Source organism: Puma concolor, chromosome C2, assembly GCF_028749965.1.
Source record: "Puma concolor isolate L17-30 chromosome C2, mPumCon1.1.hap2, whole genome shotgun sequence".
Taxonomy (NCBI): domain Eukaryota; kingdom Metazoa; phylum Chordata; class Mammalia; order Carnivora; family Felidae; genus Puma; species Puma concolor.
In genome coordinates, this window is record NC_141675.1 from 77,619,734 (window position 1) to 77,647,417 (window position 27,684).

Genomic DNA, 27,684 nt, shown 5'->3' on the forward strand with positions numbered 1-27,684 from the left:
GACGCTTAACTGACTGAGCCACTCTGGCACACCTCTACCCTTTCTTAATAACCTGGGTCCATTCGTGTATGCTTTTTTTTATGTTTATTTATTTTTAAGGGGGGGGGTAGGGAGGGGCAGAGAGAAAGGGAGACACAGAATCTGAAGCAGGCTCCAGGCTCTGAGCTGTCAGCACAGAGTCAGACGTGGGGCTCCAATTCAAGAACCATGATATCATGACCTGAGCCAAAGTCAGACGCTTAACTGACTGAGCCACCCGGGCTCCCCTATGTATTCTTTTATTTAAATTTTTTTTTTCACCCTTTCTTTATTTTTTTTGGGACAGAGAGAGACAGAGCATGAATGGGGGAGGGTCAGAGAGAGAGGGAGACACAGAATCGGAAACAGGCTCCAGGCTCTGAGCCATCAGCCCAGAGCCTGACGCGGGGCTCGAACCCACAGACCGCGAGATCGTGACCTGGCTGAAGTCGGACGCCTAACCGACTGCGCCACCCAGGCGCCCCTGTATTCTTTTATTTAAAACTTCTTGCAGAGGCTCTGGATACTCAGCAATGAATGAAGTGCCAAAATAGAAGAGGCAGAAGAAGCTCAAATAGAAGGTTAAAAATTGAGGCTTTGAAATCCCTCACCCTAGAAAATACTGGTTAAAAATTGAGCCCCAAACTCACATATTCCTCCTTTTGCTCTACACTGGCAAGTAGTATATACAGAGAGGCATGCTTACAATTGTCTGTCCTCCCCCCTCCCACAGCTTAATTGAGATATAGTCAACAAGTAACATTGGAGTAAGTTTAAAGGGTAAAACATGATGATTTGATATATGCGTACATTATAAAATGATTTCCACAATAAGGTTAATGCACCCACATAGTTACATATTTTTGTGTATGTGGCAAGAACATTTTAGATCTACTCTCTTAGCAAATTTCAAGTATACAGTATGGTATAATTAACTACAGTCACTATGTTGTGCCTTAAATGCCAGAACTTACTCACTCACCTATGTAAATATTTTCTCCATCTCTTGGCCTCTTTCATTTTTCTCTTCCTGTAGATTGCATGCTCCTGGAGAATGTGGACTGAAACTTGTCTGGTGCTTGTAGAGCAAGACCCAGAGCACATAATTGACTGTTTAATTAGTCATTTTACTGAACAGGAGGTGTCATGAGGTAGGGCTGAGCCTCTTGGTCTCAGCCATCAGTAAAACTGGGCTTTGTTCCTTGTTGTGTAACTGACTCACCAGGTGGCCTGGGGAAATCATGCCATCTTTCACTTGCCACCTACCTGCCCCAGAAAGGAATGCTTTCAGATTAATCACAAATGAGGTCATACTGGGGAAGGGAGAGATCCCCTTCCAAAGAAGAGATCTGTTTGTTTTGAGCAATATTAGGCCAGTGTGTCAGAAGTCACATATCTGAGTCATTGGAAGGCTCAGGTAAGAGTCGTAAAGTTTGGGCCAGAGCTATTTCTCAGCACATCCGCCACACCTTCCATGTCTATGGAACAGATCAGCCAACCTCCTTGACTTGCTGAGCCTTTACCAGACCCTTTACAACGGACAGTTACTGAAAGGCAAAAAGGACAGAACAAGTGGATTTTTTTAAGATTTATTTTTCAGAGAGACAGAGAGAGACAGAGAGGGAGGGGGACAGAGGATCCAAAGCAGGCTCTGTGCTGACAGCAAAGAGCCCAGTGTGGGGCTTGAACTCACAAACTGTGAGATCATGACCTGAGCTGAAATCGGATGCTTAACCGACTGAGCCACCCAGGAGCCTCCGGAACAAGTTGATATTTATTTTTCATTTGCTAGAACCACTCTGACATCACGTATTTTTCAATGCATGCATTGGGCTCTGGAAAAGCCCATTGTAAGTACTGAGTGAAAAATGGATTTCCTCGTTCCTTTCTCTCAGTACAAAATATTATAACAGCTTTATATATATTTTCTCTCATCCTCAGAAGAAATGTGCAATTCATCCAACAAGAGTCTACTTTCTCCTAGGTTCTGGGTCAGGCGGCATTTTAGAGGGAGAGTCAGGCATTAATGAAGTAAAACACACAAACAAGTATGAAATTGCAACTTGTGATATATGCCATGTTAAAAGAGATATGGTATAAAATGAGGATTAAACGGGGAGTTTCACCTGGTCTGGGAATCCAGAATCTTCTTTTACATCATCGTGAAATAATGTATTTAAATACTAAGAATGGAAGATCCCTTTAGCAAAGTATAACATCATTACACTGAAGGACAAATTCAGGTTCCCAAACTATTAAGTTTTATTTTCATAGATTTTTACTTTTATTACCTAGACTTAATATTTCAGGTATTATATCCTTCTTCATTTTTATGTGCTTTATTTGCCTTGAATTCCACCAAATAATATTACAAGCTATAACTAGACCGTCTTTTTGTTAGCATTTGCCTACCGTGTTTTTATCCTTTGTAACCTTTGAATCCCTGTGTTTTAAGGGATCTTTCATATAGCATCTAGCTGGGTTTTATTTTATGGCCCAATGTGAGAACGCTTTCCAACAAAATACATGAGGGGCACCTGAGTGGCTCAGTCAGTTAAGCATCCGACTTCGGCTCAGGTCATGATCTCACTGCTTGGGTGTTCGAGCCCCACATTGGGCTCTGTGCTTACAGCTCAGGGCCTGGAGCCTGCTTCAGATTCTGTCTCCGTCTCTCTGCCCCTCCCCTGCTCGCACTCTGTCTCTTTCTCTCTCTCAAATATAAAAAAAAAATAAATTTTAAACAAAATAGGTGAGTTCACGTTTATTGGCCTAACAGACATAATTGGTGTGGAGGCCATAGAAGTGCCTGGCTCAGATCTGCCTTCACTAGACCCTGCTGCAGGGAGCACGGCTGAGTCACCTGTGCCTCCGGCCACTCCACAGTGTTCACATGAAGCCGTGGCTCCCTCAGGCCGCTCCCAGCCAGTGACTGAATACCCACAGTGGGGTACTAGAGCCAGGCCAGGCAGGCTCCTCCTGCCTCACGTGAGATTCCAATAACTGGCTCAGACACACCCCATCAGCCTGGCTGAAGGATCCTCACAACTGTGCTGAGCTCTTCCTGTGCAATCCTTCCTCGCCTCCACTTTCCTGCATGTCAAATGTGCATTGTTGGGGAAAGGCTCACTCTGCTTGCCCCCACCTCCTTTGTCCTTCCCACACAGTTCCTCAGGTAGATCGCTCGTGTGTCCAGCCCCGTGATGGTGTCTGCTTCTGGGAGGACCCCAGCTGACACGCATGGACTTGATACTGTAATGCTATAGTTTTTGATTTTAGTGCTTTCTTGCTTTACCATCTGTTGCCATATGGATTGCCCTGTTTTCTCACTCTGTTGTTCTCGTTTACGTATTCTTTCTCATACTGGGAAGATTATTGCCTGCTTTAATTTTTCTGGTGTTTACCTTTATAACTTGATATGAAATACCCACATCTTTGTTCATGGGATGTAAATGTGTGGACTGTAGGCCAGAAGCAGACTACATGCAGAGCTGCTCCAGATTCCAAACGTGGGTATATTTATTCAGACTTCATTATCCACCGGTGTGAACCCCTAGCAAGAATTCTTGGGGATCTGGAAGCTGTACTTCAGACTACTGGGGAGCATGTTTCTAACTTCTGCCATGTTTCCTGCTGCTGTCCTTGGTCAAAACAGTTGTCTTCCCTTACTCTGCTCTAGTCTTTGCGTTAGTGACAGACAGTGTCTAAGGGATGCTTGGGTGGCTCAGTCGGTTAAACATCCGACTTCAGTTCAGGTCATGATCTCATGGTTTGTGGATTCGGGCCCCGTGTGGGGCTCAGTGTTGACAGCTCAGAGCCTGGAGTCTGCTTTGGATTCTGTGTCTCCCTCTCTCTCTGCCCCTCCTTCACTCATGCTCTGTCTCTGTCTCAAAAAATAAAATAAACGTTAAAAAAATAAATAATTTTTTAAATTAAAAAAATGATGATGGCATCAGCACACTCAGTACTTCTCCCTACTGACCCAGTGTCTACCTCCTGCTTTACACTAGTTCCAAAATTCTTTTTAGTTCATCTAGTGATTCCTTTTTGAGTTTCAGAATAAATATTTAAGCAGCACCTGGTGGCTCGGTCGGTTAAGTGTCCTACTCTTGATTTCGGCTCAGGTCATGATCTCATGGTCTGTGAGATCAAGCCCCGTGACAGGCTCTGCACTGACAGTGTGGAATCTGCTTGGGATTCTCTCTCTTCCTCTCTGAGCCCCCGCCTCCCCTCCACCCCACTCACCCACCACTTGCTTCTCTCCCTCCCTCCCTCTCAGAATAAATAAACATGTTTAAAAAATGTGTGTGTATGTTCCAAAGGAGGGAACAGAGAAGGTGTGAAAGGGAACGTGTGTTAAACTTTCTTGTCTTTCTTGGTAGAAAATGAGGAGGTAGAATAGATACTCTGAGTAAATAGAACAGAAACTCTGTTTCTGTGGATACATCAATACATAGAGTCTTAAATATTTATTTTTAAATATTACTGCCTTTTCAAGAAGGGTTAATGGGTAATATAGTTCCTAAGTTTATTCATATCCATAAATGAATTCCTAGGCCTAAATGACGACCTGGCTTCGAACAGTATTCTTTCCCCCAGGATTTATTATTTATTCTACTTTCTTCTTATATTGAATTCCACTCTAGAGAACTTTGTCCCTTATATGCTACTTGCTTTTTTCCTACCACACCCCTGAAGCATTCTTTCTTTGTTCTGAAATAATTTCCCCTGCTCGTGTAGATGCTGCAAGATAACTGATCTGTTTATCCATTGTTGTATATACCCTGTGCCAACAACAGAGTCTGGCTTAGAGTTGGCACCGATAAACATTGCGTGAAGAAGCGAATATCAACCTGTTAACACGTTATTCAGTCATTCAGAATGATCCATCTGAACGCTGCAAATAGTGTATGATGTCATGTTTATAACATAAATGGAGTATGAAGTGACACATGCATTATGGCTGAAACTATGTAAAAAATATGTCTGCAGGTGATAGGCTCTGCAAAATAATACACAAACAAAAATGGGTTATGCATTCCATTTCTGATGTTCTCTGCTTAAAACTACCTAAGGTTATTCATTATTTTCCCCTCAAGAATTAATAACATTTTAAAGGAAAATATTAAATTTATCTTATTTTGGACATAAATTTATCTTAATTTGGAATTATGTTCCAAATTAGTTTAAGTTTATTTTGGACATGTTACAAGTTAGTTTAAGTTCCTTGAGGGTAAGCGCTGTGTTGTTTTTTGTCTACTATTGTGCCCCAGCACCTAGAGCAGGAACTTGACTTGTTGGGTCCCAAATTCTCAGACAATTTGGAGGGCATGCAAGGACTAGATATTTGTGAATAGCAAATTTGTTAAGTTGCTTTACCCTCATAAATATAGTTATTTTTATTTATATTAATTTCTGGTTTATATTTCTAAAATAATTCAGAAAGCAAACCTCTTTTTGGCTATTGTGTTGTTTTGGTACAAAGTCAAGTTTACTCAGAGGTAGTATTAATAGAGCCTTTAACCAAGTAACCCAGAACATGTTAAACTGGTTTCTAAAGCTTAACCTCTTTTATTAGAGTTTATTGGAAGCCGGAAAAACATGGCCTTTCCTCTTCAGCTTATTTTGAAATTCAATTACTCTGAAGTGCCAGTTCCTGTTAACAATTGGAAAATAACAATCAGATGGGTGATATCTCCTATCCAATGAGGAATTCAGACTGCTATGGAGAGCAGCCAGAGATAAGAGTAGAGTAGGATAGGATGTCAAAGAAATCTGGATAGAACATCTTTAGAAATAACATATTTGTGCCTGAAGTATTTTGTTATGATCTAATGCATGGTCGCCCACAGGCCAAGTTGGCCGTGACCATTTATGTATTGTCTATGGCTGCTTTCCTGTTATAAGGAAAGGCAAAGCTGAGTGATTGTAAAAGTGACCAATGACCCACAAAGCTGAAAATATTTACTATCTGGCTCTTCATGGACAAAGTTTGCCAACCTGGTCTAATGTCATAAACATAATACCCAAATCGGATTTGGAAGCACGGATTTTAGAGTCCGATCTAGACTTGAAGTCGACTCCATTGCCTCCTAGCTATGTGACCTCAGGTAATTAATTATCTAACCTCTCTGAGCTCAGTTTCACATGTGTAAAATGACCATAGTAATGCCAATCTGTCAGGCAGTGCTCTGCTGAGCCATATTGAGCCTGAGGCAAAAGAGAAAAAACTATATATATACTTATCAAAATATCCTCCCAGATTTTGAACCAGTGGGAAAAGTTTGTAAAAGCTCTACAGTCAGTCAAAACACAGGACCATAGGGGTAGCTGAGTGGCTCAGTTGGTTAAGTGTCCAACTTTGGCTCAAGTCTTGATCTCAACGTTCATGAGTTTGAGCCCTGCTTCAGGCTCTCTACTGTAAGCACAGAGCCCGCTGTGGATCCTCTGTCCCCCTCTCCCTCTGCCCCTCCCCAGCTCTTTCTTTCTCTCTGTCTCTCTCAAAATAAATAAGTAAACTTAAAACCATGATCATAGATATAGCCCTTTGTTATTCACTCTGTTTATATATCATTGTTAACTCTCATAAACCAAACCACCTAGCAAGGAAAGGAACATGGCACAGGCCCAGGAATGGCTGGCTGATTGGAAATGACCTTTTCCATTATACAATAACACAGAGTTGTAAAACAGTCTATCTTTATTTAAAATTTTGATTTTTTTCATCATTGACTTATTTGCATGGATTTTCATCTCTCAAAGACATTACACTAAAATATCACTTATGCCAAAAAAGTATCACTTATCCAAATCATTTTATTATGCACTGTGAGAATGCATTATTAATGATATTCATATTATTATTTGCAGTAAAATATCACTTAAATATTAAAATAGCATTTGCACATTGCATTAAAATATCATGAAAGATAAAATTTTTATTGCTTTAAAATCATAAATATAATTTATCTTGATTATTGAGTTTAGGTGTCCCTTATCCCCTTAAATTTTGCACCTGGTGAGTGCCTCACTGACTTTACCCTGATCCTAGCCCTGCTGTCAGGATTGTTGTGAGAAATAGACATAATGTCTATGAAGTATCTAAAGCTGCAGGGTGCCTTGGTGGGTCAGTCAGTTAAGCGTCCAATTGTTGATTTCTGTCAGGTATGATCTCATGGTCATGAGATTGAGCTCTGGGTCAGGCTCCTAGCTGGGCCTGGAGCCTGCTTGGGATTGTGTCTCTCTCTCTCTCTCTCTCTCTCTCTCTCTCTCTCTCTCTCTCTCTGCCTCTCTCTGTCAAAAAAAAAAAAAAAAGAAGAAGAAGAAGAAAGAAAGAAAGAATTTAATTAATTAATTAGGCAAACATTCACTGGTGCACAGTAAATGCTTAAAAATTAATAGTTGTTGATGATGTGGAAGATGAGTTGGGTTAATAGTTGCAGGGGCCAAGGGCAGTCCACTCCAACATGGGCTACTTGGCATGAAGATTATTTTGAGTTAAAAAGCAATCAAAAAGCAGATTCAGGAAAACCTCTCTACCTCCCCCTCAAATGCCTAAAAAGAATTTAGATAGAGGACCTGTTCCAGGAAGATAGCTATCACTGTAGATGACTACCTTATGTTATAAAGTAGGTACTGTAGACAGGGAGGAACCTAGTAAGATATCTTTGACCAAAATTCTTTCTACCCCATTGTTTCTGAGTGGCCCAGCAAACACGATGACCAAATATTTACTTTTTCATTTTCCTGTGAATTCATTTCTTCCTTTTGATGTTCTACACCCATACCTGCTTCTCCTCTGTTTAGAATGACATATATACCACATTTTGCCTGACTGTCCTTTGGAATTTCCATGTCTGTGTGGATTCTCCATAGGTACTAAATTAAGTTTGATTTTCCTTTTTTTTTTTTTTTAAGTTTATGTATTTATTTTGAGACAGAATATGAGTCAGGGAGAGGCAGAGAGAGAGGGAAACAGGGAGAATCCCAAGCAGGCTCCCTGAGGCCAGTGCTCAGAGTCCTAGACGGGGCTCCAACCCATGAAACCCTGAAATCATGACCTGAGCCAAAATCACAAGTTAGACACTTAATGGACTGAGTCACCCAAGCGCGCCCCTAAATTTGATTTTCTTTTGTCTCATGTCATTTTGATTCTTGGTCTGGCTAGAAGCACCTTGAAGGGTACAGGAAATTCTTGCTCCCCAGCATAGTACTGATCTTAAAGGGTTGTTGTGAAGGCTAAATAAAATAATATAAGTAAATTGCTTAGCGTGGGATTTGCTATAAAGCAAGTGCTCAGTAAGTACCAATTACTTTCCTTCCATCATTTTGGAAGGATTTTGGAAAAGGGAAGCATATTAGTAACAGTGCTCTACCTGGTCAGAGAATGTGGTTTGGTTCCGGCTCTGTCATTAACAAGACAAAACAAATAAATTATTTGGGCCATCCCCTTTCTCACACTGAGAGATTGGTTCCTCATTCCTTAGAGATTTAGCTAATCTCTTGCATTCCTTCTGGACACAAAATTCTAAGATCTGCAAGCTAGCTGGTCTGAAAGGACATGAGGCTTCTATTTAGGAAAACAAATTCCCAGGGGAGTCTTACTGACCAAAGACAACCCAAATCTCAAAAAATTAATGTAGCAAGAAATTAAAATTTTCTTTTAATTTTATTTAAAAGATCCGAACATAATCATACTTTAGTCTTGGAATTAAAACGTTGACCAAATGGATGTCTTGTCACCTTTATGTTAAGCAGGTTTTTTTGGCTTATTAAATATCCTTTAGTTAACATTCATAGTTCCATATTATGATAAGAAAAGATAGGTAGGATTCATTAGGCAGAGGGGGAAAAATGAGAACCTGAGGTCCCTGGGTGGGGAAAAACACATACTTTGGAACAATGCTGGGAGTATCTGACCACAGCAAACTCCCTCAGGCATAAGGTTCCTCTTAAGAATGTAACAGACCCACCTACTCCCCCTCAGGTTCCGCTCTGGAATTTGACTAAAGACCTAACTAAAAATAAGTAGTAGATCATAAAACTTATGACCCACAGGAATGATATGGCCATAGAGCACCCTTCATACAACGGAATCGAACCAATCCGGATGGACAACCCAGCACCTAGAGCTATCAAGCCAATAAGGGTAGGACCTAAGAAGGAACAAGTGGGTAGAGATGGGAGGGCTGACCAGAACCTTATAAAACAAGGACCCTTGCCTATAGCTGTGGGCATTCACTTTTGAATATCCTTTCTGATATCATATTCTAATAAATTTTTCCTGCTGCTCATTTTGTGTCCTCCTCTTCCTTCTTCGAAGTGGCTATTCAATGCACCCCGGGTATTGAGGTAAAAAAATCCTGCAACAATATGCTACAATGAGGATGAATCTTGAAAACATTATAAGTGAAAGAAGCTAGTCACCAAAGGCCACAAATCATACTATTCCATTCCCATGAAATATCCAGAATAGGGAAATCTATAGAGACAGAAGGTAGGTAGATCAGTGGTTGCTAGGGGCTGGAGGATGAAGGGAGATGGGGACACAGGGGTGCAATAACTAAAGGGTATCAGGTTCCTTTTGGAGGTCATGAAAATGTTCTAAAATTGACTGGTAAGAGTTGCATATATCTGTGTATGTAGTAAAAATATTGAATTGTACACTTTAAATGGGTGAATTACATGTATGTGAATTATATCTCAATACAACTGTTTTAAGAAATGGTTCCTATAATTTCCAACTTTTCAGAGGGGAAAGTTGAAAAGTCTTTTGGAGGTAACTGGGCAGAAGTTTCTCTTTTTGTGTCAATATCAAAACAAGCTTCATTTTCTTTCCCCGATGGACCTCCATTTTGTACCACTGGAGGTTAAATAAAACTCCCATTTCAGTCAGCCTTTCTGAGGAGGGTTTGTGGCTGTTCCTGTGCAAAATAAACTACTCTTATTCTCAGGCTTAGGAACTACTTATAGCTGTTATCTTGTTTTATCTTTGCCAGAGAAAACTGTACTGGATAGACAAACCGCCCTCTTGATTGGAAGGACATCTCCAACCTTTAACCACTGGCTGTATTTATTTAGGATACAAGAGACTAAACAGACATTTGTTTCCCTGGATTGTCCTGTTTCATCTGAGTCCCAGTTGGAGACAAAAGTGTGATTCCCTCTGATTGATCACTGACAACCCCACTCCTTTTCTGATGAAGCTTCCAAGGGATACTTTTGCTTTATCTTCAAAAGGCCTACTGCCCTGGAGCATGCTGTTCTGGTGTCACACACAGTTTTCTAGCTTTTTAGTTTCTACCTGCTTTTGGGATGGATTTCATTTCCCACATTTCTGACTGGGGGAAAACTTCTACAAAAAGCAGAGGCTTAAAAAAAAAAAAAAAAAAAAAAAAGGCAGAGGCTCCTGACTCAGATCCAAAGAGCTGTCAGTGAAAAGAGAAGATGGAACTGTAGACAGAAATAACACACTGATGAAGCAATTGTACATGTGGGCAAGGGGAGAGAAAGTTCTGAGATTCTATGAGAATCAGTAAGCACGGGTAGGTTCCTATTAAGCCTCTCAATGTGGCTGGGTCAACTGATTAGAAAGAAAAGTATCAGTTTCTCTCAGATTTATGGTTGGGGAATTGTAGTCCAGTGACCAAACCCAAGCGATGGGCGTGAAATTCCACCTAATTTAATCTTGATGCATGGTATGTAGTCAGGAAGTGAAACAAGTGTGGCCCTGACTCACACTTCTTTTATTTCAAGTTTTGGGTTCCGGGGCTTGCTCAAGCAATCATTTCTCTTACCCCCCAGCATGACACAGATGTGCTAATACCTTCTTTAGAACTGAGGTCCACAGTCAGGCAAACTGACTTGATCTTTCCTGAAAATATTTACTGAGACCAAGGTTAAGGGATACACTGTTGAGGATTCTGCATTCTGGGCAACGGGTACTCGTCAGTGTCTGGGACACAGCTCACCACATGTTAATTGGTGAAGCCAGCATGTTTCCAGCAACCCACACTAGAGCACATTTTAATGCTTGCCTGAAAACAATGTTCTGAAGTAATTTCCAAAAGTCCCAGAAATGAAAATCCCTTTAGGCCAGAAACTGCCTTGGAGAGATCAGAATATGAGTTGGACTCCTATTTTTAACAGAAGTAGAAGGGAGGGAGGGGAGTAATATCTACCTACCATGAAATTCTATTACATTTTTTAAATCTGGAAATTAATACTCTCTCTCTATAGATAGAAAGATAGATATAGATATAGATATATAAAATAAATGAACTTTAATTAAAAACAAAAACACAAAAACCTGTTCTGAGCCAGATGGTGAAGTGTAGGGGCCAAGGGCAGGCTGCCTCCAAACAGGCCACATTGGCATGAAGATTATCTTCAGATACAAAACAATCAAAACCCAGCAGATTCTGAAAAAGCTCTTTACCTCTCCCCCTCAACGCCCTAAAAGGATTTAGATAGAAGACCTACTCCAGGAAGAGAGCTATCACCATAGATAACCCTTCTGTTATGAACTAGGTGTGGTAGATGGGGAGTAACCAAGCAAGGCCTCTTTGATCAAAGTTCTGTATGTCCTGGGTAGCTCAGTAGGTTAAGTGTGAAACTCTTGATTTTGGCTCGGGTCAGGATCTCACAATCTCACGGTCGTGAGATGGAGCTCTGCTTTCAGCTCCGAACTCGGGTATGAAACCTGCTAAAGATTCTTTTTTCCTCTCCCTCACACTCCCTCTCTAAAATAAAAAAATAAAATAAAACAAAACAAAATAAAATAATAAAAATTCTCTGTGTCGCATTGTTTCTGACTGGTCCGGCAAACATGTTTACCAAACACTTAACTCTTTTTCATTTTCCTGTGAATTCATTTCTTGTGAATTCATTCCTAAACCCCTACCTTCTCCTTAGCTGAGAATGATAGATATGCTTCATCTTGCCTGTCTTTGGAATTTCCATGTCTGTGTGGAATTTGATTTTCTCCTATTAATCTGTCTCATGTCGATTTGATTCTTAGACCTGCTGGAAGCACTTTGAAGGGGACAGGAAATTCTTGCTCCCCAAAAGAAACATTCACAGTTGACTAGGGCCAAACCTGGTGGAGTATCTGTTTGTTTGTTTGTTTGTTTGTTTGTTTTTTAAATGTTTATTTATTTTTGAGAGAGAGAGAGAGAGAAAGACAGAACGTGAGCTGAGCTGGGGAGGGGCAGAGAGAAGGAGACACAGAATCTGAAGCAGCCTCCAGGGTCTGAGCTGTCAGCACAGAGCCTGACGTGGGGGCTTTCGAACTCACAAACTGTGAGGTCATGACCTGAGCCAGAGTTGGACGCTTAGCCGTCTGAGCCACCCGCGCCCGTCTTGTTTATTTTTTACCCCAATAACTATAGGCAAGAAGTATACGGGCAAAATGCTCTCTTGGTTGGACATACCTGCTTCGAACCACCAGCATTTTTTAAGAATACAACTGAGAAAACAAAAGAGATACTAGATTTCCTCACTCTCTTCTCTTAATCATGTGCATAAATATGCACATTCACACTCCACCCCCTTACTCACCTTTGTCTCCCTGTCAGAGAAGGAGTCTCTCTCTGTCTCTGTCTCTTTCTCTGTCTCTCTGTCTCTCTGTGTCTCTCTCTCTCTCTCACACACACACACACCAAAAATGGAGTTATAAATTATCTGTAGAGGATTTCAAATCTGAGGAAATAATTCTCTGTTTTTTGGGCACTAAGCTATTTCCCCTAGGCAAATACCTACATAGTTTTATACAAATTTGCCATAAGCCAAAATATTGACAGAAGAGTAACTTTAAAATATATTTATGACAACAGCCTTAATTTAGAAAAATAGTTATCAACTTTTTTCCTTGGACCACCTGCAGCTGAAAAACCAGAGGGTTTGTTGGAAGAAATGCAGATTTTAAGCTCTTGCCCCAGACCCACCGAGTCTGGATCTCTGAGGGTGGTCTGCATTTTAAACAAATTCCCAGGCGATTCTGGTGCACACTAGAGCTTGCTAGCGATTGCTTTATTCGCTGGTAAAATTAGGGCCAATATTCCTGCCATGATATCACAAAGGTTAGAGCAAAACAAAGATTTCCAAAAGTGAATGACCTATATTCTCTGCATTTCAGAATCACATCTTAATAGTTGTTGATTTTTGGACGGCAAGCTAAAGAAGGGGAAAAACAAAAAGTCGATGTATTTGTGATGAATAATTTCCACTATCAGGTGCCTATCATTCAAACCCTCTCTCCTGGAAGTTGCAAGTTCATGGTTTTGCAGATACTGAGAAATCTAAATTTAGTTTACAGCTATAATTATGTTTTTTCCTTCTAGCTACAGAAGTTTATTGTGCTGTGTCTCTCCTTAGATTCTGTCATTCAGCAGTAAGTCTTATAGAATCATTTAAAAAAGACTTTGCTGATGAGATAATGTTAAGTAAAAAGGCAGATCACAAAAACATTAAGTTCCAACTTTATGTATAGAGATACATAATGCGAGATTCAAAGAAAGTACCCACAAACTATCATCAGGCTTTTGTGTCAGGGTTAGTTCCACTCTCCTAAAACTATCTCTAAATTTATGTTCATTTTCTAAATTTAAAAATTATTATAAACACACACTTCTTAAAAGGTTGACTTCTCGGTGAAAAATATCATCATTAGCATAATTTTAATTTACTATTAAATCAGCTTCAAAAGCACAAATTGAGAAAAATTTGTTTATAAGCCTGAAATTCTAATACAGCTAGTTTAATTTTTCCATTTCCCTCCTAAACTTTATCTACAGACATACATACATGATTTTAACATAGCTGTTATCTTTGTTGACTTATAAATGTGAATTGTTTTGTCTACTTGCATTATTTTATAAACATGTTTGCACTTTCTGCATAGCTTCAGAATCTTAAAGGCTACATTTTTTAAAAAGTTGAAACTTTATCCATTACTGTGTGTAGAAACATTTCTGCTATATCTAGTTTCAAGTTATTATAAATAACATAGTTAGAATCATCTTCCTAGATGAGTTGTTTTCTTTTCTTTTCTTATTTTTTTAAGTTTTATTTATTTAAGTACTCTCTACATTCAGTGTAGAGCTTGCAGTCTCAACCCCGAGATCAAGAGTCAGTCACATGGTCTTCTGGCTGAGCCAGACAGGCGCCCCAAGTTTTTTTCCTTTCAAAAGCCATTTCTTTAGAATCAATTCTCAGCAATGGTTTTAGTAGTTCAAATGGCATAAACATTTTTACGGATACTGTATGTAACACATTTCCCTTCAAAAAACTGTACCAATTTTTTACCATAAACTATGTGAAAAAGAACTGGATTCCTAAGAAGGCTGAGAAGTGTTGAGTTTCTTTTTAAAAAGTATTTCACTTCAGGTAGTCCTGGGGGTTTCAGTCAGGTGAGCTTCCCACTCTTGATTTCGGCTCAGGTCATGATCCCAGGGTCGTGAAGCCTGCTTGGGATTCTCAATCTCTCAATCTCTCTCTCTCTCTCTCTCTCTCTCTCTCTCTCTCTCGGGATTCTCAATCTCTCTCTCTCTCTCTCAAAAATTAATCAATTAATTAATTAAAATAAAAATAAAACAGCATTCCACTTTATTTTTGTTATCTTGCTGTGTAAATTACTGTTTTATTTATTTAGTAATCTCTACACTAAACGTGGGGCTCAAACTCATGACCCAGAGATCAAGAGTTGCATGCCCTTCCAACTGAGCCAGCCAGGTGCCCCTGTACATCACTGTTTTAATTTTTATTCATTATCATTAATAATTTTTAAGTTATCAATATGCTAGACACAATTCCAAGGGGTTTACATAATAAAACTATGTTTTCCTAAAAGATAATTTAAATAAACCCTCAGTGTATGAAAGCTTATAAAAACCTATCGTCTATGTGTTAGATATTATAATAAAACAAAACTTAAAATTTCTACAACATAAATGATTTTATTTCATAGAGGTGGAAAGGCACAGAAAACTTAACTATGAAAGAAAATAACCTTTAGATTTCCCAACACATTTATTTTTCATACATCAGAAGAAGTTAATTCAAAGGAATAATAATTTCTTTCATTACTGAAAAAAAAAATTTTCAGGATTAGAAAGTTCATTTAATCCGTATCTTCTTTCCTTCACAATGACTAAGTAAGATTCAAAAAGTCCACTGAAGGGAGTGGGCTGATAAAATGCAAAGTGACAATATAAAATAATATTTTTTAAATAATTAAGTAAACCATTCACTAAATGACCTACCTGTTTTCACCAAGCAGATCAAACCGAAGAAGAAGGATAATCTCAGCATATGGAAACTGGAGAGAGTGTGTGTCACATTCACAAGAATAATTTCCTTTGCAGAGCCTTGGAGTTTCCACTGAGGGCTTTGCTCAGAGGGAGCTCAGATAACTACACCAGAGGTGTGGTGACAACAGGAAGTTCCCGAGGGACTGCAGGCGGGTCCCAACCCTTTCAGGATATTTGACTCCTCCTCTTTTCAGTGGAAGGTCGAGTACTTTCTACCTTACACAATTTTATGCACATCTTTTTTTTTTTTTAATTTTATGCATATCTTAATATTATAATGTGTATTTGTAGAATGACGAGTTCAAAATAGTTTCATTCTTTGTGGGCGGTTTACTAGTGGCTTGGCTTGGTATGTTGAAATCAAGTGTGATCTGAGATATTTGCCTCCCTGTTCTTGTGAATGAAACAAATCAATGAGTATCCTGTTGGTCTGTGTCCACAAAACTACTTTTTATGTTAATTCACACACGCATTCCTCATCAGGCAGTCTTTATATTTTGTTAAGAATATTTCATTAAGTCCATTCATATACCTGTATATGTCCAGATACGCTTCAGATTAAAGGAACATTTTTATGGCATTATACATATTTTTATTTCTTCCTATCCAGAGCCTATCTCTCCCTCACCCTTGCCTCCTACTTTCTAAAGGAAAATTAAATGCAAAAGCTTTAAATAGAGAGTTCTGCCAGAATCCATCCACTTCAGTGTTGGAAGTAACTGAACTTGTGTTCTCCTGGCTATGAGGTAATTTAATTACCTTTCTGGTGGAAGGACTTGTAGCAGTCACTCAGGCTTATGGGGGGGGGGGGAGATGGGAGCAGGGGAGGGGGGCGGTGGTCTGATGAGCTGAAACATGCATTTATAAAGAAAGACACAAACAATTAAAACAAATTTTTTTTTTCAACGTTTATTTATTTTTGGGACAGAGAGAGACAGAGCATGAACGGGGGAGGGGCAGAGAGAGAGGGAGACACAGAATCGGAAACAGGCTCCAGGCTCTGAGCCATCAGCCCAGAGCCTGACGCGGGGCTCGAACTCACGGACCGCGAGATCGTGACCTGGCTGAAGTCCGACGCTTAACCCTCTGCCACCCAGGCGCCCCAAAAGATACAAACAATTTAAAGAATACATTGTGGGGCGCCTGGGTGGCTCAGTCGGTTAAACGTCCGACTTCGGCTCAGGTCATGATCTCGCGGTCCGTGGGTTCAAGCCCCGTGTTGGGCTCTGTGCTGACAGCTCAGAGCCTGGAGCCTGTTTCAGATTCTGTGTCTCCCTCTTTCTCTGACCCTCCCCTGTTCATGCTCTTTCTCTGTCTCAACAATAAATAAATGTTAAAAAAAAAATTAAAAAAAAAAAAGAATACATTGTTATCCAGGGCATCAGGCAAAAGCCACTAGTCATTTAGCATTGTCTACCTGAAATACACATTTATGAAGCAAAGTTATCTCTCATAGAAGTTTATCGGTTTTCTGTGTCTGCATCCCCTTCGAATAGCAGGGGATTCCTTGCGGGAAGTAGATTCCAGCAGTGCTTCCCAAAGAATCAGTACATCAGATTTCCCCTGCTGGAGGTGGGGGGTGGGGGGGGGTGGGTTTCAGAGTATTGCATATGGATTCTGTGTCACACCTCAGACCTAATGAAGGCCAAGACCCGCTAGCAGTGGTTCAAATCCCACATCTTCCACTCACTAGTTGTGTGGCTTGAAGCAAAACATTTCCATTCTTAACTTTTCTCAACTGTGAAATGAGGAAAACAAAAGCAGGTATCTCACAGGGCTGTTATTCAGATTAAATGAGCTAATATGAGTAAAGTTCTTAGCCTTACAGTCTGCTACCAAGGTAAGCTCACTCAGCACTTGGTAACTATGTTACTTAAGTGGTTACACAGTCTACACCTTTCCCTTCTGTCAGAAGGCAGTCTGCACAGTGCTGAGAAGAGGGGTCAGGTGCATTTTAGGAATGGAGGGCACATGATAGCAGTGATGTTTTAGGTAAATGACTTTAGTCAGTACTGTAGTGTATTTTTTTTTTTTTGTCTCCTGCTGGAGAAATAAATTAGGGATACATAAATAGGAAAAACAAATAGGTGGCCTGCTAGCTTTTTTAGTTTTCCATTTGCAGTAAGCTTTACTGGTTTGGTAACAACTGCCCTCTGGAACAAATGGAGAATTGTTCCACATTCTCTTAGGAACCTGTTGTGGAATGCACTGTTGGGTCAGTGTACTTGTCTGATAAATATTTGTTGAGCTCCTATCAGTTTAGTACCACGCCAAGTCTTTATCTAGACAGAGCCAATGTACATTTTCCTGGAAACCAGCCAATTATGGGAATAAGAATAATTTCTGTTGGGAGGGCTTTTTGTGTTAGTATTGATTTTCCTGCCAGTAGGCACACAAGTTTTCCTACAACTTCCTAGCTGTCTGTGCTTTTCTACTTCCAGCGTTCAAAATAGCACAAGGTATCAACGGGAGGACCCATCCTCTCAAGAAGAGAGAGTTAGAAATATCAAATATGAAAAAACAGAAAGCATTTCAAAAGATGGAGGGAGAGGAAAGCGAGGGAGAATTGGAGAATAGGGAATCTTTGAGAGGTGAATTGGTTCTGTCGCCTGCTTGTGGTGGGGGTTACAGCAATCTACACAGGTGATAAGATTACATAGAACCGTGCGCATGCGCGCGCGCACACACACACACACACACACACACACACACACACACGTGCATGTAAAACTGGTAAAATGTAAATAAGATCTGTAGATTGTACTAATGTCAATTTATTGGCTTTCATAGTGCATTCTAGTTATGTAAGATGTTACAATTGGGGGAAACTGACTGGGGGTCCATGGGACATCCCTGTACTATTTTTGCAGCTTTCCGTGAATCTATAATTATTTCAAAATAAAAGTTTTTAGGGGTGCCTCCATGGCTCCGTTGGTTAACTGTCCTACTCTTGGTTTCAGTTCAGGTCATGATCTCAGGGTTTGGTGACATCACAGAGCCTGCTTGGGATTCTCTGTGTCTCTTACTCTCTGCTCCTCCCCTGCTTACTCTCTATCTCTCTCTCTCAGATAAATGAACATTTAAAAAGTAACTAAAAGTTTTTCAAAGTTCCAAAAGATGGGGTAACTCATAACTATTTGAATGTTAACATTTACTCAAAGGTATCCTGAGGAAAACCATGTCTTTATTTCTCATCATCATCATCAATCTTCTTCATACGATGATTCTGAAAAATGATCACAACTCAAGAATAACACAGTTTGCCTCATTTCCAATTTAGTATTATGTATTGGCTTTTTTTCTTCTTCTTAACCTAGAAATCACTCGCTACAGAGAGCAGATTAGAAAGAGGGCAGGCAAGCTTCCAAATGCATGGACAGGAAAAACAGGTATGGAAGTGTAATGAACTGAAGGGAGGTGTTTTTAGAACTCTCATTGGCTTCAGCTGTCAGGAAAGGTGACCTATGTCCTCTCTCACCCTGGTTTAATGCTCTAAGCTGGTATATGACTCACTATCACATAGAATTTTGTCCTTTCATCTGCTTCAGTGACCCCACAATCTCACTAGCTGTCCACGTTTGGAGAAATAAATGTTTCCTTGATTCATTTTCTACAAGGAGATCAGGGTAACTTTCCCCTAATCCATGTATTTGTTTCATGTCTTCATTCCTTCATTTATTGAACATTTCTCAAGCTTCTATTTAGAAAAATAATGAGGAAACAATAGGGGATGGCTCCTTCTCACAAGGAGACAGACATATTAATGATACTAGTAATACTGATATAGAGTTACGGATACACCTTCCATAGAACCGAGGAGGAAGCAGTAAGTTGCTGGGAATCCCACGGGGAGGGGCCGTGGAAAAAGCTTCACACAGGACATCCTTTTTGAGCTGGATTCTAAAGACTAGGTAGGAGCCTGTGAGGTGAAGAAAGTAGAGGAAAAGCAATTCAGGCAGAGGGAACAAACTTGGAGTTATAAAAGAAGTGTGGATTGCCAGTTTGGATGGATGCATAGGGAAATGATAAACTAACTTGAAGCCAGGGTAGGAGGCACTCTGCATGCCATGCTTAAGATAGTGGATTTTATCTTCAAGGCAGCAAGAATGTAAGTTTTTTTTCCTGTTCACTTCTTTGTATGTTAATATATTAGTATCATGTAATACAAATAAACATAATAAATAATATATGCCACAATAATATATAACAAATGTAAGAAATAATATATAGAGAGAATAACACATTTAGGTTAGCTTATTAACTTTTTTTTTTTGTAGTTTATTACAAAACAGGAGGGAAAATGTCTGTATACTACTTTTCTGGCCTAAGAAGTATTCTTCACGGAATAGAGCTACCTTGTTTTAGAAACCATGACTTCCTGGGGCACCTGGGTGGCTCAGTCAGTTAAGCTTCTGACTTCAGTTCAGGTCATGATCTAACAGTTCCTGGGTTGGAGCCCTGCTTCCGGCTCTGTGCTGACAGCTCAGAGCCTGGAGCCTGCTTTGGAGTCTGTGTCTCCCTCTCTCTCTGCCCCTCTCCTGCTGGCGCTCTGTCTCTGTCTTTCAAAAAATAAATAAACGTCAAAAAAAAGAAAGAAAGAAACCATGATTTCCTTACAAACAATGTATCAAATAAAATAAATGCAAGTCCAGCGCTTTCAATAACTGCTTGTTTGCAGAGTGCTGCCCAGAGCATTTCAAGAATAGAAGGCTCTAGCAAGGCCTGTATGCACACTGGCAAGACAGAGGTAAATGCTTTTATTAGTTAAAAGTTCATTTCAAAAAATAAAAAATTTGGGGGTAGTGCCAATATTGAACATCCGTTGTTACCACGTATTTTCTTATTAAAAAATGATAATTTTTTATTATTATTTAAATAATAATATTTATTATTTATTATATAATAATATATGTTATATATAATATATAAATATAATAATATATATTATATATATTATGAAAAAATATGTATATAATAATATATATTATGAAAAGACTTCTCTTTTCAACAGAGCAGGCTCCAGGCTCTGAGCTAATAGCACAGAGCCCGACATGGGGCGCAAACTCACGAACCGTGAGATCATGACCTGAGCCGAAGTCAGACCCTTAACTGACTGAGCGACTCAGGAACGCTGGTAGCACATATTTTAGATTTATTTGGATCTAAAATATTATTATTATTATTAGAACCAGATTTCTGTTTTTATGTTTACTTAGCTGGCTTCCCAAGCACTGGTCATGAGAATCTTGTACCCATAGTTGAAATCAGATCACTCCAAACATCTGGAATTTGATTAAAATCAACCCAACCACTTTTAGGATATGGTAACAGAAAACCACAAATTCAATTTATACATTTACTTTCCTTAATAAATAAGAACACTATAAATTTACCTTCCTTAGCAACAACAGCCACAGCAGAGAACAAAACAACAACAAAAGACAACACAAGAGAGATCACCCTGCAAATAGATAGAAAAGGGACAGAATACAAGAGGAGGTGGCTTTTGGGAAGGCCTGAGAAGTGATCAGGCCTTGAATGATAGTATGTTTGATGGGTTTGGAGAGGAGAAAAGGCGGATCCATGGAGAATGCAGGAAAGTGTAGGATGTGGAACTGACAAATTAAATGGCTTATTAGATAACTGAAGGAAGAAGAGGGAAGAGAAACATTAAGCACTTAGCCATGTGGGATACTGAAGTCAGTCCTTCACGTACGTAAGTACATTTAACTGGCCCACAGATCTGAGAGGCAGATTTGATTAACTCTATTTTATAGATTAGAAAATAGGCTCAGATACTTCTTCACAAGGCAGGCCAAACCTGAAGTTAATGTGAGCAACTTTTCTAATAAAATCTAGGACAAGGAACTACACTTGCTTTGGGATAATAAGGCCAAGGTTATTATTAGACTGAATAAGATCAAAGTCCTCATTATTAGGAGGATACGTTTTTCTTGAATACCAGAGTTGGTCCCCAGAAGGAAATTAATATTTAGGGTGATGAGCTATGTTGGATTTTAGGTACATTAAGCCCAAACCAACAGCATCTCACCTATGGGCTTCAATCTACTTCTATCAAATGGACCAGAGTTCGGGCAGGGGTCAGCAAAACCAAAGCTGACAATAAATCTTTTAATACTCTGAGAATGCTGGTAAAGGGAAAATGTTCAAGACTGAGCAATGAATTGGAGGGCTGGGTCTTTATTTCTCTGTGGAGGAGAGGTAGGTTTTGAGGAAAATTGGGATGGACCCTGGAAAGGCTTGAAGGAGAGGATCTCAGCAAGAGGAAGAGGAGGAGGAGGAGGGGAGGGGAAGAGGGAAGAGGAGAAGTTTTTTGTTGTTTTTTGTCAACAAAGTTTTTGTTGTCATTTTGTTTTTCAGAAAACTGGGCAATCGTTTAGGATAGCCTAATGAAAACTTAAGCAATGAGGATGTGCCCCTCCAACAGTACACGGGTGCAAGTTATCCAAACCTCAATGTCCTTATTTCTCCATATGGCTTTGGTTTTCTCCTCTAGCCCTCTGGTGAAAAGTTCCTGAGTCCAGGAATGGGTGCAACAGTGGTGGGTTTGGAGTAAGCGTGGTTCCACTCCTTGACCACTGGATGGGTATCGGCCCATGCCTCTCCTGGGGATGATAGGACAGCGAGTGCACCAAGTGGCAAAATGTCAGGTGCAGGCGGTGGCTGGCAGTTGCTGCACTCAAGAGTTATTGCTTCCTGATGAGGCCCAGAGATTCGACTGAGGTAATTCCAAAGCCCTCCACTTTTCATAGAGGGGGTCTAACATTTCAGCATTAGGTATGCACAGGTGCTATTAGTGAGGGAGGAAAAAAAATGTGTTGTACTGGAGTGGCCTGAGACTTGGTGTCAATCTTTCTTAAATCTTGGTGGCCCAAACCTGAGATACGCTGCTATTCTAAAGCACCTTGCAGTTTTCCCATTTATGTTTTGAACAGAGACTGCTCTTTTGTCTCCGAAAATCCCTTTGCAATGCTTCAGTGTTCTTTTTGGTTCAGTGAAGGCAAAGGCCATTTTTTATAGTGGAATGGACACATGGGACACAGCTCAAGTGCTGTGCATAATAATGCCATGGTAGACTATTTTTTAAGTTAACCGGGAGTCCAGCCTGAAATAGGTTGGAGTAGAGGTGGAGAGAAAATTCTCTTCTGTTGGTGGCTTGTAAAAGAGTGGAGAGATAACCTTGAGGGGAGTAAAGTCCTTCTGGGAGGCAATGAGCAATGGACTACGGATGATAATAGCCACTTCTAAATCTTCTGGTCTTTGCTTTCCAAATTACCCAGAGAGGGGCCACACAGCGGTCTTGTTCTACATTCCCATCATAGCTTAAAGCAAACGTTCACAATGTTCAGAGCCCATGATGGCCTGCAAATGAAGGAGGATGTCCTCCAATTCCTTGCAGCAGGAACCCACTTAAGTGGCACTAACCTTGACTTCCAAATGGAACAGTACACCTACAAAAGGAAAAGTGATGGGATCTACATCATAAATCTGAAGAGAACCTGAGAGAAGCTTCTGCTGGCAGTTTGTGCCATTGGAGCCTTGAAAACCCAGCTGATGTCAGTGTCATATCATCTGGGAATACTGGCCAGAGAGCTGTGCTGAAGTTTGCTGCTGCTACTGGAGCCACTCCCTGATGCTGGCTGCTTCACCCCTGGAAACTTCACTAAGTAGATCCAGGCAGCCTTCCTGGAACCGAGACTTCTGGTGGTTACAGATCCCAGGGCTGACCACTAGCCTCTCACAGAGGCATCTTATGTTAACCTGCCTACCATCGCTCATGTAACACAAACTCTCCTATGTGCTATATAGACATTGCTATCGCTTACAACAAGAGAGCTCACTCAGTGGGTCTGATGTGGTGGATGCTGGCCTGGGAAGTTCTGCACATCTGTGGCACCATCAGGTCCCACCTGTCTCTTCTTCTACAGAGGTCTTGAAGAGATTGAAAAGGAAGAGCAGCTTCCTGAGTTCACTGCTACTCAACCTGAAGTTGCAGACTGAACTGAAGGTGTGCAGGTGCCCTCTATGCCTATTCAGCAGTCCTCTACTGAAGACCGGAGTGCTCAGCCTGCCAGTGAAGACTGTTCTGCAGCTCCCACTGCTTAGACCACTGAATGGATAGGAACAACACCGAGTGGTCTTAAGCTGCTTTTCTACAACGGCAAACAAAATGGAATAGGGTTGATGGAAATGAAAGTTTCTTAAAAAAAAAAAAAAAACCACAAAACTTCTAGTCTTTCTATTCTCAAACTTTCATTAACAGTCTGGTGTTGGGGTGCCTGGGTGGCTCAGTCGGTTGAGCGTCCGACTTCGACTCAGGTCATGATCTCACAGCTCGTGGGTTCGAGCCCCGCGTTGGGCTCTGTGCTGATGGCTCGGAGCCTGGGGCCTGCTTCGCATTCTGTGTCTCCCTCTCTTTCTGCCCCTAACCTACTCACATTCTGTCTCTGTCTCTCTCAAGAAATAAATAAACATTTAAAAAAATAAAAAAAAAAAACCAGTCTGGTGTTAACTGTGTTTTGGAGAATTAAGGAAGGGGCCTATGTCCACATTTAGGATTTGGTTCCACTCTCTAGGAACTGCCTCCCATATGCCCAAGCCAGAGTGGTGATAGCCACAGGTGGTTCTGGAGCTCTAGGTGGTATCTTGCACCAGAATTCCAGAACACTTTATTGAGTACAGGATGAGGCTGTAATGGGGAGTGCCTGTGTTAAGTTCAAGGAAGCCTGAAGTCTGGCCTTAACTAAATCAGAGGTAAAGGTCAAGTGTAGTTAGGGATGGATTTGTGGGGCCAGAAAAGGGTTCCAGCAATGTTTGGAGGAGGGGACTGGATATTCTTGTCCCTACATAGGGTGGGACTTTTTTCTCTTATTGATAATTAACCAGAAGTATGACCTCTAGATAACAGGGAGAGTTAATTTGCACTCCCTGCCAGCCCAGGGGTGGAGACTAGCAGGTACTAGGCCACAGGTACCTCTTGTCTTTAAGTTTCTGTGAAGCCTTCTTTGAATTATGCCCTTCCCTATCCCTCTCCAAGGTGTAGTTTTCCTTTCTCTGGCTCCTACTGCATTTTGCACACAATTATCTTGTAATTTATAATCATGTCTCTTCCAGTAAACTCGCCTCACAGGCGAGGGACTGGCGCTGGTTCTCAGATCCCGGTTCCAATCCTGCTACGCCACTAGTTAGCTTTGTGACTTTAGGCAAATTACTTAATCGCTCTGTACTTGATTTCCTGATTTATTAAAAATGGGCACAAGACACCTCACCATCGCCTGAGGTTGCTGGGAGAAACGAACATGACAGTACGTGGTAAAGTACTAGACCTTAGGTATATGCAAACCAAAGGGCACTTAGCAGGGTAAACATTTGTTCTGACCTACCTTTATTTTGTGCCCTCAACAAACATTTACTGAGTACCTACAGTGTATTTCAAGCCTCCGGAGCGCTGGCTCCCAGGTGAGGAAGCCTCACTTGTTGTGGCCTGTGGGCCTTGTCCGGCGGGCCGTCTCGCGACTGGCTACGCCGAACAGAAAGCCCCGCCCACAGCCCTTTCGATCTCGCCAACGATTGGACCGAGACTGTTTCGCACGCATTCTGGTTGCTAGGTTCGGGATGTGGTACGGGGTGAAGCTGCGCGTGCGCAGATTGAGGACGAAGATGCTTTCCGGTCCGGCGGGAGGAGGTGACGTCAGGAGTGGTGGCAGGCGGGGGCCTCCTATAGCCCTCAGGACGTTTTATCTGTGGGCCCTCCAATCGCGTCATAAGTCGGCGACTGAGCCTTGGCGGTGGTGGCCGAGGCGGCGAAGGCGGCAGCGGCGGCGACAGCTCTGGGGTTTGCTTCTCGGGGTGTGTCGGCCGCCGCTGCTGCTTGGGCCTGGTATGTACAAATGGCTGGTTAGGATTCTCGGCACCATTTTCCGTTTCTGTGACCGGCCGGTGCCCCCTGCCCGGGCCCTCCTGAAGAGGCGGCGCTCGAACAGGTGAGAGGAGAGGGGGCTGAGCGCCAGCCTGGCTGTACTCCCTCCCCCACCCCGGGGCTCGGCCCCGAGAGCGCTGATCCAGCCAGGCAGGCCCTGCTCTGCCGAAACAGTTGGCCAGGCCAAGGCGGTGGAGGTGCGAGTCGCGGGTATCCTGGTGACGTAGTCGCTCCCTCCACGCTGTGCGATGCGGCTGCTGCTGATGGAACGAGCTAGTTGTCTTTGGAGTGCACCGTGATGGTTAGGATCTTTGATGTTCTTGTCAGAGTCCGAGCTGATTGCTGTCAAATGGGGTTTTATTGTATCTTGCTACTCTTTCGTTAGTTGAAAAGTAACAATTGAAGGAATAGTGTCTGTGTTGTGGTTCACTGTTTACACAGCACACTCCCAAGTGTCATATGTAGGCAATAAGTGCAGCTAAAGGAAGGGAGATTCATAGCTTGACCAAAGCCGTTTTGACTACAAGAATTGTTCTCTGAGCACCAAAGAACAGCAGCTGTTTTGTTCTGAAACAGCTGTCAAACTGTGTGTGTGTGTGTTTTGCGAGGGAGGGAGGGAGGATGGTTCTGTGCTTTAGAGTTAGTATATGAGGGGGGAAAATTAGGTGTCTCATTTCTTTAAAAAGATCACTAGTTTGTGCTTAAAAAAATTTGGGGGAAACTAAAACTGTTCTTACTTAGTATCTGCCCCTTGGTTTGTCTCATTTCATAGTGTGTACCCCTTGCTTGAGAATTAATCTAGAGAATAGAAGACCATACCAATTCTCTACTCCCCCATCAACTTTTAGTGACCGTGTTAATTTCATTTTTTTATTAAGCCCAGGATTATTGAAGGATAGTTTCTTGGAGCTTGAGAGAGCAGGATGATTTAATACATGAGTCTGAAAATGCAGATCATTGATGAAATAGGCTGTTGGCTACATTCCATCATGTGTTCTAGAGAAACCAAGGTTTCAACTTAGTCTTTTCTACCTTTTTGTGAGGTTGATAAGAGGATCATTTGGGAGCATGTTGTAAAGTGCCTTAAATGATGCTTAATATATTATAAGGGTGGTATTTGTTTATTCTACCTCAGCGGCCTTGTGCTGAGGCTGGTGCATGATAGGTACTTGGTACATATTTATTGAATAAGAGAATATTAATTTCCTCTCCTTGTCCTTTCTTTCTGCTGTGAATCCCTGCCAGTGAGTGAAACAATGGTTTGGAGATCAAAACCCTGTTCTTCACCACACATCCTTTATCTAAAACAATTCTTCACAATGTAAGCCATGTTTCAGTCAAAATGAAGCCAGAAGGTCTTACTGGGATGTTCAAAGTTATTAACTAAATGGTATTCTCCTGGGATTTATTCTGTTAATTTTTTTTGGTAAAAATGATCAATTATAATTATCTTTAGAAAGATGATTATAGTATACCGTAAGCTTTTAACATTCTTGAGGTATATATAGGCCCAAAAACTTTCCTGAATTCCCCAATTTTTTATTACCACTGTAATATAGTTTCCATGATAAAAATGCAGTTAAAGGGGCACCTGGGTGGCTCAGTCGGTTAAGCATCTGACTTCGGCTCAGGTCATGATCTCACAGTTCTTGAGTTCGAGCCCCATGTCGGGCTCTGTGCTGGCAGCTCAGAGCCTGGAGCCTGCTTTGGATTCTGTGTCTCCATCTCTCTCTGCCCTTCCCCCGCTCGTGCTCTATCAAAATGAATAAACATTTTTTTAAAAAATGCAGTTAAATATAACACCTTTTCTGGCTAAGAACTATATTTTAAGGCTTCTTATATTGTCTGCTTCTAGTAAAGTAGAAGATGGCTTTTCTTGTGAGGGTGGGGAGATGTCATCTTTCAAAAGGAAGTTATTTGTTGTTTTAAAATCATTGCTGGAGAGAAAAAGGATATACCAGTCCTAGGCTGTCACCTATGTTCATTTACTAGCCAAATGATTTCTGGCCAATTTCAAGTTTGTACTTTAGCCAGATTACATTTTATCATTTGATAGAGAGTTTTGGGTCTCTTTCAAATAGTTTAAACAAGAGTGTTAAGTCCTCAAATGGTGAAGGCCTACTACAGAGGAGTGTTTTCTCTTCAAACATCAGTTGAGTCTCATTTTTTGACAACGTGGATGGAGGGGGTGTGTTGTATGCATATTAGGTTTACTTACAGAAATGGATATGTGTGTATATATGTAAATATATATATTTTTTTCTCTTTTTCTTTTCAGCACTTCGTTTTCTACAGTGGACACTGATGAAATACCAGCCAAAAGACCAAGATTAGGTATTGAATATGAATTTTAAAAATTAGTTTTTTTTAGTAGGAAAAGTATATGCATGGAACAAAATTCAAAAGGTAAAAAGTTTGGGG

General features: G+C 40.9%; 2 protein-coding genes and 1 long non-coding RNA gene across 7 annotated transcripts in view; 2 read left to right on the forward strand and 1 right to left on the reverse strand.

The window, feature by feature from the left end:
- Window positions 1-15,465, reverse strand: part of LIPH (lipase H) — a 47,736-nt gene extending 32,271 nt beyond the window's left edge. The window contains exon 1 of one of the 2 annotated variants that reach the window (XM_086674919.1): window positions 15,276-15,462. In XM_086674919.1, the coding sequence (XP_086531045.1) occupies window positions 15,276-15,324 (49 nt within the window). In that variant the 5' untranslated portion in view covers window positions 15,325-15,462. Of the gene's footprint in view, window positions 1-15,275 lie in introns of both variants that reach the window. The other variant, XM_086674920.1, reaches the window with a different exon arrangement.
- Window positions 1-23,863, forward strand: part of LOC147577336 (uncharacterized) — a 61,954-nt gene extending 38,091 nt beyond the window's left edge. The window contains exons 3-4 of one of the 3 annotated variants that reach the window (XR_015240164.1): window positions 21,705-22,067; window positions 22,625-23,862. This is a non-coding gene — a long non-coding RNA (uncharacterized LOC147577336). Of the gene's footprint in view, window positions 1-10,013; window positions 13,912-21,704 lie in introns of those variants that run through there. The other 2 variants (XR_015240163.1, XR_015240165.1) reach the window with 2 other exon arrangements.
- Window positions 23,864-25,004: 1,141 nt separating this feature from the next.
- SENP2 (SUMO specific peptidase 2) overlaps window positions 25,005-27,684 on the forward strand; it is a 32,795-nt gene continuing 30,115 nt past the window's right edge. The window contains exons 1-2 of one of the 2 annotated variants that reach the window (XM_086674925.1): window positions 25,005-25,327; window positions 27,542-27,597. In XM_086674925.1, the coding sequence (XP_086531051.1) occupies window positions 25,005-25,327; window positions 27,542-27,597 (379 nt within the window). Of the gene's footprint in view, window positions 25,328-25,915; window positions 26,585-27,541; window positions 27,598-27,684 lie in introns of those variants that run through there. The other variant, XM_086674926.1, reaches the window with a different exon arrangement.